The following is a 12,008-nucleotide window of genomic DNA, read 5'->3' as shown; positions in this document are numbered from 1 at the left end:
TAAGATCGCAATTCGATGAATGAGATGAAATAGAATTAATACACTAATCCATTACTTTTACCTTGTATGATGCAAACAACCTAATAACATGAACTGGAATTAAAACCACTATGAATGACTTAATGAAGGTTGATCAGAAATATTTCGTTAAAAAAGGCCATATTCAATGTTTTTTTTTTCAATTTTTTCAAATAAAGCAATTTTTAAGTCTTATCTAAGTCAATAATTCTCTATATAACTAATCAAATCAGCATCCATATTTTTATTTTTAAAATATTATACAGCTATTCATTTAAATAAGTTTTCTCTTACTATAAATTCAATATAAATTAATGCATTAAATATGACTCTTTTAAAAAACTATATAGCTATATAATTATTAAAATTAAAATTTCTTCATTTATTTTATTAGTTTACTTCAAATTAAAAGGTCTCTTATTTCCATGATCAAATAATACTTGCATTTTTTTTGCATAATTGTTTATTTATAAATCAGTGCGATAAAAGTACGTGCATTTTACAATAACTATTTTAAATATCAAATATTCATATGATTTAACTTACACATTTGATCAAATCTTTTTCTAATCTTTTTTATTTATAAGGTTCGAATTTAAAATTTTGCATAAAATAATTTTTCTATTTTAATTAACATAATAATGATTCATTAATCAAGAATTTAAACACAAGTAAAGCATGGTTACTAAAATGTTATTTTAAAATCAAAATAGCCGAAATCGTAATATTGTAATGCAAAATAATGTTATCGATAATGTATTGATAATATAAAATATACTATTTAATTTGTTATTTATGATTACTTGCACTGAATAGAAAGACAAGTTAATTGGATAGGGTATGTTGCTTGAATCGAACGGTGCATGATTGGTCTTACCAGCATTGGACGGTTGAAATTGCTTGTTGATGGGTGCTGGGACAGCAGGTAACATGGGATTAACTAACCAAGCTACCTCTTCACATGGCATTCAATCCATCACGTGCTCCTCACGTGATCATCCCTGATACACATGCCTGGCATCTGCAAGTGGCAATGCCATCTCTTTCTCTCTCCTTTCTCAACTCCATTGTGTGAGTGACTGAATCAGTGAAAACAACGAAAAAGGGGTTTCTGTCTTGCATCATTCTCTTCACTTCTCTCTCTTTGCATTGAAGTTTTTTTGTTCACTTTTGGGAGCAACCTTCTTAATGTTCACTTTGGGATTGTTGTTTGCCTTGGTTGCTGACAAGCTGCAACTATGAAGGGCTTGCTCTCTCCCACTTTCTTTCTTCAAATTACTCTCTTTCTTCTTATTTTTCTTCTAGGTGGGTTTTATTTATTGCAGATACATGCACGATCCTTAATTGCGAATTTGAGTATTGAATGATTAAATTGTCTCTAAGCTTTTCAAGTTTGCATCTTGATAATTGGATCACTGAATTTTCTGTTAATATGATAATGAATTTCCAATAAGCTATGGAATTGTGCTTCATCTCAGGTAGAATAATGTGTATTGTTGATGTGGTGTACTTTGGGTGTAAACCATAATGAAAAAGGGTAAGGTTGATACAATTTTATGACACTGATCTTTGTGCATTGTAGAAGGCCAATGGGGTACCAGAAATGGTAGCCAAACTACTGAATATGTTGTCCAAGCTGACATGATGTGTAACATTTCTGTATGTAGTTGATAAATAATGCAGTGTGTCTAATATCTTAACGATGAATGCGTGTTTACTAATTTTGTGGCCTTAGGCAATGCAGGAGTATTTCATTAGAAATGTATTCTTGTAGAAAGAGAATTCCTTAAACTGAAAATTGCCGATAATGTTTGCAGTTGTGAACAAGTCTCAGGGCTCTCCAATATCTACTGAGGTTGATGAGTTGCCTCCTGCTTTCCCTCCAAGTACACAGCCACAACCCTTTATTCCTCTTATAGCTCCTTCCCCATTGAGACCTTTCACAAATAATTCTGTGCCCAAGTTATCAGGTCTGGTTTGTTTTTGCTTTTAAATTTGTCATTGAGACCTTACATTATGATTCTTTTGTTTGCTCAGTTCTCGTTTACACAAATTCTATTTACCCTTTGGCATATTGTAGTTGTTGGTTGTCGAAAGTAAGGGGTTTTAGCTATAAAGGGAGGAAGTGGGATAAAGGAGAATGAAACACTAAATTAATATTAACCGAGATGTGTTGCAGATTATAATGTATTGATGAAATGCTGATAAGACATATACCGATAGTTTCTATTGGTACTGACCATAATCTAAACTAATTAGGAAATAGAACACGATAAGATAAGGAAATAGGGTAAGCCCAAGAGATATCAAAAATAGGGAAACTAATCCTGGAAATTAGTAAGATGTTTTCTTTTATTAATGTATATAACAGTGGTGAATAGTGGGGAGCAGGGCCATGGCCAAGATTTTAATCGCAGGGAAGGGAGGCCAAGACCCAAAGTAGATTGAAATGGTGTCAAATATTCCAGTCAAATAGAATAAATTACCTGATAAATTGCAAAATAGACATTAAGTATGCGGTGTGTAATTGTAGTGAAGCAGTGGTGAGAGTGTAACACGGATGAGTTCAGTGCTATGGTATGGTGCAACAATATGGGTTTGTACCTGAAGACTCGTGCTATTTTTTCTGGGTAGAAGATGCGGTACAAATGTAATGAAGGGAAGATTCTGTGGCATTGGTGCTATATATGGTTCTTGTAAGTAACATAGTGGTTAATTTGTCCTCTTCAGTGGTGTACAGGGCAGTGTTATGGTAATGGGTGAGTTCAATATGTTGTTTTCATGTGGGTAGATCAGGTTGTTGTTAAATTTTGAGTGCGGTGCAACTGTGACCACCAATTTGCATATCATAATTCATATCTTAGGATAAAAAATGTAAAATAATTCAGCAAAAGGGGCATTATTTAGAGTGGTTTCAATTGACAATGTTGATGGAAGACCTATTGGTTGCTTAGGAAACATGTCTGGGAAAATAAAGCAGCTAGTTTCCTATGACAAAGTTATGTGTCAGAAATGTTATCAAATCTTTCATTCTTTTGCTAGATTTGGTTGTGTATATTGAGGGGTAACTCTACAATTTTTCTTGAACATGCCTTTTTGCATGTGCATCCTTAATACTTATGCTTGTCTTAAACTCCTTTGAATTACAAACCTTTTGGTCCAAGATGACCAAGGATTCCTTTTTGCTTCCAGGCCTTTGTTCATTGAATTTCTCTGCTGCTCAAGATATAATGACCACAACTGCTACTGATTGCTGGACATCCTTTGCTCCATATTTGGCAAATGTTGTATGTTGTCCTCAATTTGATGCCATGTTGGTGACCCTCATAGGGCAGTCGAGCAAATACTCTGGGGTGCTAGCTTTGAACGCAACTCATGCTAGTCACTGCCTCTCTGATGTTCAGAAGGTCCTTGTCAGTCAAGGAGCAAGTGAGAACCTAAAAGAAATATGTTCAGTCCACCCAAGAAATCTCACTGAGGCCTCTTGTCCTGTTGTATCTGTGGATGAATTTGAGAGTGTTGTAGATACTTCGAGACTGCTGACTGCTTGTAGAAAAATTGATCCTGTAAATGAGTGTTGTGATCAAGTTTGCCAAAATGTCATACACTATGCTGCTAGAAAAATTGCCTTAAATGATTTGTCTACTTCAGATGGAAACCATAGCATGCCTGGGCCAAAAGCTAGGATCAATGATTGCAAGAATATTGTTGTACGTTGGTTGGCTAGTAAACTTGATCCATCCACTGCAAATAGTGTTTTTAGAGGACTTTCAAATTGCAACCTAAACAAAGGTGAGCATGGAGAGAAAAACAAAAACGGTCTCCTTATATTTGATTTTTACAGTTTTGGCTATTTTATTGGAATGTAAAAGCATACATCTTACAATGTTCAATGTTGTTATATTACATCACTCAGTATGCCCATTGGATTTTCCAAGTGTCTCAAGTGTTGTGAAAGAATGTGGCCATCTCATACATAACCAAACAGCTTGCTGCAAAGCCATCAAAAGTTATGTGTCCTATTTGCAAGAACAGAGCTTTGTAACCAATCTGCAGGCCTTGAAATGTGCTGCATCACTTGGGAAGAAATTGCAGAGTGCAAACGTCTCCAAGGATGTTTATAGCCTTTGTCATATAAGCCTGAAGGACTTTTCTCTTCAAGGTTGGCATTGTTATATTTCAATTGCTTAGAAACTGTTATTTTACCCTTTCTGCAAGTTTGATACTGACGCTTGTTTTGTGATGCTGATAACAATTGACGGGTTTTCCCTTGGATCAATCAGTTGGATTGCAAGGTATGAATTTTTTATTGATAAATTGCTTTTCCAAAATTTTTATTTTTTTCTTGTTCCAGTCATTCATAAAAAATATGATATTTTTTATTAAATTTAAATTTCACTCCATCATCTTGGTTTTTTGTTTTCACGCAGAATCTGGCTGCCTTTTGCCGAGTTTGCCTTCAAATGCAGTATTTGATGGAACTTCAGGGATTGGATTCATTTGTGACCTTAATGACAACATTGTAGCTCCATGGCCCACATCTTCATATCTGCTTTCATCCTCATGCAATAGAAGTACGTATAAGCTCTATCAAGAATTTCTAGCTGATTGCTCTCATTCTCAATTACAATCCTTTATGACAAATTAATGTAATTCCTTATTTGTATGAGCTAAAAAAGGAATTCCAATAATATACATAATTATTAGGCAGATTCTATTAATCAAATAAAAGTAAAAATAATAACAGATCCCTACTAACACCCCCTCAAGTTGATGAGACTAATTGAGTAGCATAAATTTCTAAAGTAGAAACCAATGACAGGGACGTGGAACAACTTTGGTAAAGATATTTAGATGCTGAAGTTCAGAGCTAACATAAGGAAAACATATAACATGATCATCTCAGGACTAGGGGAATCAAAAGAAAGACAAGTAGAAAATATTGATTATCAAAGAAAGTCACATTCCTAGTAATGTGCAACTTACATTGAACAGAAAACATATTTTAGTAGGAGCAAAACCCATAAAGGCACATTGTAAGATAATGCAGGGAAATCAAAGTGGAGAACCTGAGATGGAAGAAGTTGATCGAGTATACACTTGTGGACAAAGCTCTAACCTAGAACAGAGAAGGGAGAGGTGTGAACGTGACATGAAGTAATTGTAGATTCTTTTGTTCATCACCACCATTTTGTTATGGCATATAGGAACAAGAGTGTTTGGAAATGATACATCACCGCTGCAGTAATTCGTGAAACTCATGAGAAATATATTCTCCACCAAAATTTGTGCATTAACATTTAATACCCATGAAATTTTTTGTCAATTTGTGAAAAAAAATCTTGAACATGCAAAAAACATTCAATTTAGACCTGAAAATGTATATTCATTTGAAACAGCTATATTCATCTATAAATGTTACAATTATTTGTCAGTTCAAACAATCCACAAGAACAGTAGTTGAATTGTGCAGTAAAAAAGTTTTACAGTTGTAAAACACTTTTCAAAGATGAAAAACAAGTTTAATAAAAAAAGTTTGGAATCTGAGATCAAAGAATAGAAGAAAAACACAAATTTTTGTATGGGTTTATCTTAACCATTGAGACTACGTTCAGTTCTTGGTATCACCACCAAGTTTCACTAAAACTCACGAAAATGCAAGTATTATAAAAAGACAACCGCTTCTGGCCTTAAGTATTCTCTATACTTGCTTTTCAAGGCAAAAACCCAAAGTATTATTTATCCAGTAACATTTTCAACCTTTTACACTTCCCCAGATTACAAGAAAGTCAAGATTGAAAACAACGTTTGTATATGAGGAATATGAATGTCTCAGTCTAGGTATTCTCACAAGGAAAGTATCTAAGAGTATTACAAATTGAATCATGGAGAATGATTGCTTAATTGTTTTCTTATGTCCATCAATAATGTGAGTAGTCCATGTCTTCAGGTATATTTTAGGGTGTTAAAAAAGATAATCAGATGTTGTATATACTTGTGAAGGACTTTGGATGGCTTTGTCTGAGGTTTGGTGAGTATGAAGAAAATCATTATCATGCATTAATTGTCATGGCATTTCACCAACTTGTTTCTTTGATAAGACAAACAATCTACTTAGCTCACCTAGTTAGTTAGATATTTTTGACTTATGCAGTAGAGTTTATTACCTAAAAAACAACACAGGACACTCAGAAGAATAATATTAAATATAGTTCACATCAATAAATTTTCAATCCCAAACTCATACTACACTAAGTCTGATGGGGAACCTTAGAAGATACTTCGTCTGAATACAGGCAATACTCTGCCTTGGTGAGTTTTAGACAATACTTCGTCTAATGCCTCTAAAAATTTATTTGTTTGTTATTAATCAAAACAAGGGTCTTGACAACCTTTGTTATAATAGCATTTATATTTTGGATTAGATGATACTTGTGATATATCCCACACACAACTATGAATTAGATCAAATCATTTGTCAATATGGTGTGCGAGAGATGGAAAAGGAATAGTTTTACTTTTGGCAAGTTTGTAAATAGAAGAATCAGAAGAGTAATTAGAAAGAGGCCAAATTTGAATGACCAAACTTTCAATGCCTATTCTCACACTTATTTGAACCACTATGACAAGCTAGAAAGACAAAAGGCATTGCAAACCAAATTGGAAAGAAAATAATCTGTCTACTTATGTCCCTTTGCAATCACTTTCCATGATGTCCAATCCTGCATAGAACAAAAACGAACTTTACATTACAATTGTTGTCCACCATTTTGTCGAATCGAAATTAAATTTGAAGCAAGTGCAGGGAATACAAACTCATCCCAAAAAGTGGAAATAATATTTCCAAAAACAGAAAGAGGGAGAGCATAATGTTGAGTGCCATTACAAGTGAAGCAGTCATGTGATTTGAGATTCTTTAATCAACAAACCAAAGCTAGGCAACAACATTGGACATACCTGAATACTCAAGGTAGAAAGAGTGGATAGTACCATTTGTTGGATATAGTTTAAGCTCCAATATTCAAGGCCCTTCACTAGTTTCTAGGTGCATATAGTTGGGCACTCTTTGATGATATGACCATGTTGCTTACAATAGTTACAACATTTCCTGTTGCAATTGCAAGTAATATGACCTAGTTGTTTGCAAGAAAAACATTGTTTCAGTAAGGCAGGGTAATGGTTTCAAATTCTGGTACAAGCTTCATGAGTGCTTCAAGAGAGGTTTCAAATTCCGGTAGAAGCTTCATGAGTGCTTCATGAGAAGTTAATTGATTTTTTATATTTATCAATCTGCTTTCTTTTTCAATTGCCAAAGAAAAGTGGGACCAATTGAAGCATGTCCCGATACTATTGTTGTTTGAATAGATCTATAATACTGATACCAGTTCTCTACACTAGTTTCAAACCATTAACATTGGAGAACCAATTGAATTCAGGCCACCATCAACTTAAAAGCTGTGCCCCACATGCCAACTTCCAAAATGGCTTGTCTATGTTCATTTTCATCTATGTTTTTCAACAGTCAAATGATATAAATGTCCAGAATTTCTCGATGCGTGCCTTCTTTCATTGTATTCTCTTTCATAAATAATGCATGCTCAATTACCATCTAAATGGCTGGCAAATTAACGTAATTTCTTATTTATGTAAGCTAAAAAGGGAATTATAACAGTATGCAATTATTAGGTAGATGCTATCAATGAAAGAAAAAGAAACAATAATAACAACGAATCCTTGACTAACAAGATCCTCACCTATATCCCATGTTCCTGTCTTCAACATTGGATTGTCTTTTGTAATATTTTTACCATGAGCAAAGACATATTTCCATTCTGTACCATGGCTAATTCATTTGTTCCTTCAATCATGCAATTGCAGCTACAAAACTTCCATCTCTTCCTACGGCAACATCCTCACAAAATGGTAAGTGCCATGCTCCTATACTGCTATGAACTGGTATTTCAGGTTTGATCTTTCAAAACAGTGGTAGTTGTAGGTTCAGTTTGTTTTAAATTGATTTTCTCTCAAAAATCATTTCTATTCACCACAACATGGATTCTTACAACTTCAAAGTCTACCGAAGCAAACCAAGTACTGTCAAAACCTTTCATTTATGATCTCTTTAATCATTGAAGACCCAGATGTCCAATATAAAATCTGTGAAATCAGTTTGTATTTTAATGATGTTATCCTGCTATTCGTGCAGAAAAATGAAACACAGAAGTAAGACAGAATGAACAGAATTATTTATACATTTCCTTAAAACTAGTAATTGAGTCTTGTCAGGAAAATCATCTTGGGACTTCTGAAGGAGAGATTGAATATATGACAGTTTAATTTAGTACACTAGAAAATTTTTCAACTTGATAACTTGAGCTTATCTATGCTGGTTATTGGATGCATATCTATGCATTTCCATTGACGAGTATCTACTCATTTCCATTTGTTGCAGGTCTTTTCATTAATACCTTGGTTTTGCCTCTCCTTTTTACCTCAATACTACTTCCCAAGAGGCTTCTTTAACCTTGGAGTTCACTGTATTTAAGGTTTTTTGGCTACAAGGATTTTTCAGATAAGTTGGCTATTCTTTGAGGATCCAAGGAAGAACTGTGTTCTTAATCTTATCCGATCATCAAATATGTTTATATTTTCACCAGTGAATGAGTACAGAAACACTATTTTGAGATAGTCTTTCTGGTAGATTCATGATTGTATTCTACTATCACCATATATCATTGTTTCAATATTCTTTGAAATTGTAATAAGTTTTGTTTCCGTATAAAGAATAGTATAAATATAAAATACACTATCTCAGTTCTTTCTGTGTACCATAGATCTCATTCTTCTACCTTTCCTTCTACCTCTTTTCCATGTGTGAATAATTTAATAAACGCTGTAGTTTTATAACAAAAGAATAATCAACTTCAAAATGAAGAACAACTTTACTTTCTCCAATTTTTTCCCACTTTTATAGAAATCGTGTTCATTCAGGAATCTGCCCTCGATCAAATTTCGAAAAGCGTGTAATTCGGTACTCTGTTCAATTGAATAATCCCAAAAAATTGTTCAACATCAGAAGTTTGAAGCACCGGCAGATCCAACGAGGAAAAAGGTTGCACCTGTTCCACGAAAAGATTGATTCCATAAACAAATAATTAAAGTCATAGTGTGTGCAACGTAGTTGAATTTCATATTATTTGCTACAAAGTTCCGAGTTATACGGGTCGTGAAATTTGACTCAAGAATTGCATGCAACTCGTGCTATTCTTTGACTCCAAAACGAATAAAAAAATAAAATTAAAAGCCATGACTGTTACCATGGTTTCAAGCAAAACAAAATAAAAACCCGTTTTTCTTTTTTCTTTTTTAAGAAAAAAATTATAAACCCTCTTTAGTTGTTGTAATTTAATAATTAACTAATTAATCAGAATTATAATTACATATCTCCCTAAGATAACAAACCTATCTTCATAATAATGAATATCAAGACTATATAAGAACTCATAACAAAAACAAAAAAGAATATATATATATATATAATATATATATATATATATATATATATATATATATATATATATATATATATATATATAAAAGAATATTATTATTTATTTTAATATTGTATGATTAAATTATTAAAGGATATATTTATTTATTGTATTAATTTCATTATCGTCAATATAAATAAGTTAGAACTGTCAAAATGGATCACAACACGCGGGCCAATCCGGCCCACCACGGGTTTGAGCCGGGTTAGGTTTGAAAAAATTGTATTTTTTTTTATGCGGGTCAGATTTGAACCCGGCTCATTTAAACCCGGCTCATGCGGGTTAAACCCGTAGTAGACCGGGTTAGCTCACCAACCCACCTACCTAATTTTATTTTATTAAAATTTAATGGGGAGTGAAATTTGGAAGTAAAATTTGTTTAGATTTGAATTATAGAAAGTTTGTAATTTTGTTTTATTTAAAAGAAAATTGTAATTAAGTGAGTCAGTAAGCCAACCCATGGTGGTTCGAGTCGGGTTCGAATTTTTCTGACTCACTAATAAATGAATTGGGTTGGGTTGGCTCACTAAGTGACCAATCCGTGGTGGGTCGAGCCGGATCGGGTCGAGTCGAGTGACCCGTTTTGACAACTCTAAAATAAGTTACCCGTATTTTTAAAATAACAGGGTTTTAGTTCAATAGTTTTTATATTTATAACAATTTAACATGAATATTTTCTTTTTGCATCAAAAGACCTTCTTAGTAAGGTAAACCATCGTTCTCATCTTTCTCTTTAAGCTGAATATGATTGTGGATTCTCTCTTTTTCAATATGAATTCATCATATTGTCTTACTTTAATATTTACTTTTAAAAAGAAAATCATGAGTCTTAGTTTTCAAAAGTAAATAATATATCATATTATGATGTATGTCACTTAAAGGATTTGCGATCAGAATATTCACGTTTACGTTCAATTCCTTTTAAGTATTTAATTGAAGATAACGAGTCATTATCCTTACACTTTAATTGGAGATTTGTGTTTATATCATATACTAGTTTTATATTGTTTAAGAGTCGAACTCAAACACAGCTTAAATACTTTGTTTTATTTATTGAGATATTTTTTTAAAATAAAACCGTGATGTAACATATATATATATATATATATTATTTTTCTTTTTTGATTGTTTATATTTGGAAGGAGTATGTTTGTCTTTATTTGAGAGTGACATTTTATTATTTTTCTTAAATTTTTTTAACTAATACAATATTGATACTTTTGATTGTTATGTCTAATTTATATTTTTTAATTATGTGTACAGTGTTTTAAATTAAATATTCGGAATTAAGAAGTTGTAAATATGTGACCATGTGCCAAACTTCAACTTTTATTTTTAGGTGCGATGTTTTTTTTCTTTTCAATCGGCATCCTTTATAATATTATTGTTTAGAAAACATTTATTTAGTAAGAAAAATATTAAAAAAAAGAAAATAATTGTCGAAACAATTAAAAATATAAGTATAAATTAAAAGTTCCTAATCAAATAAAAAAAATTGAGTGACATGTACAAATAAAAGACAGAAACATCATCTACCAACAAAGATCACAGCAATAAAATAGTGATAATAAAATTGTAAAGAAAAGGTATGTTCTCATTAATCATCCATCATTAATGATTTTATGCTTCTAGTAACATTTGACCAAATCACTCTTTGCAATAATAAGTTTGTATATTTTGTATTAAGTGTGATAAATGAGGTAAGAAGTTTACCTAAACAAAAAGACGACAAAAAATTATATTTTTAACTGAGGAAAAAAATGTAATAATAGGACAAAAAAGATAACATCACTTAATTGAATAATTTACACACAACAACCTTTCGTAATAATATTTTACTCTGAACCCATCAAACGTGAGGACCAATTGGTTTCTCGTTATTAATAATAAATTAGTAATTTTTTAATTATTTATTTATCATGCATGGGTGTCACGTGAGGCATTAACTAAGTTCCAAAATGATGGCGCTGCTCTTCTGACCATAAGATTCATATGTGGTTGTGTGGTTGGGCCCTTTACGCATCCAAAACAGGACAATTATATAATATAATATTATTTTCATACAAATTTATATTTTAATTTATGAATGCCGCATTTTATAATATTTAATACCATGTTTGAGACGTGTAATTTCCGGTGTAAAAAAATGTGTAGTTTTATTTTCAGCCGTTAAATTTTTTCTTACATATTACATAAAATTTATTTTTTTTATGTTCTATTTCATCTTATGTTCAAAAGTAACTTTTGAACTTCAAAAGGTTGCATGAAACTTTTTAGTGAGCAGAAAAATACGGAACCTTTTTTTATATTTGTAGGGTCAACAGTTTTTTTTTTCTCTTTTGTATATATAAGCTTTGTTTTCGAATCTATCACTTTCAGGATAAATTAGTTTCTATGTTGATTTATTACATTCATAATAATTTTGTTGTTGAATTCATC

General features: G+C 32.0%; 1 protein-coding gene across 1 annotated transcript; it reads left to right on the top strand.

Annotated features, from left to right (window-relative positions):
• The first annotated feature begins 993 nt into the window (after nucleotides 1-993).
• On the top strand, nucleotides 994-8,840 carry LOC108338973 (uncharacterized GPI-anchored protein At1g61900). The gene is made up of 8 exons (XM_017576067.2): nucleotides 994-1,323; nucleotides 1,836-1,988; nucleotides 3,211-3,810; nucleotides 3,935-4,180; nucleotides 4,302-4,313; nucleotides 4,449-4,592; nucleotides 7,897-7,941; nucleotides 8,471-8,840. The coding sequence occupies exons 1-8, from the start codon at nucleotides 1,257-1,259 to the stop codon at nucleotides 8,539-8,541; spliced, it is 1,338 nt and encodes a 445-aa protein (XP_017431556.1). The 5' UTR covers nucleotides 994-1,256; the 3' UTR covers nucleotides 8,542-8,840.
• Nucleotides 8,841-12,008: the final 3,168 nt, after the last annotated feature.

This window comes from Vigna angularis, chromosome 5 (assembly GCF_016808095.1).
Source record: "Vigna angularis cultivar LongXiaoDou No.4 chromosome 5, ASM1680809v1, whole genome shotgun sequence".
Taxonomy (NCBI): domain Eukaryota; kingdom Viridiplantae; phylum Streptophyta; class Magnoliopsida; order Fabales; family Fabaceae; genus Vigna; species Vigna angularis.
The sequence above is the reverse complement of the archived record's forward strand: the minus strand, read 5'-3'. Positions and strand labels throughout refer to the sequence as shown.

Coding starts and splice junctions, on each gene's coding strand:
- LOC108338973 (XM_017576067.2), top strand. CDS start 1,257: ATGAAGGGCTTGCTCTCTCCCACTTTCTTTCTTCAAATTACTCTCTTT. Junction 3,811..3,934: donor AAATTGCAACCTAAACAAAG/GTGAGCATGGAG, acceptor TACATCACTCAG/TATGCCCATTGGATTTTCCA. Junction 7,942..8,470: donor GGCAACATCCTCACAAAATG/GTAAGTGCCATG, acceptor CATTTGTTGCAG/GTCTTTTCATTAATACCTTG.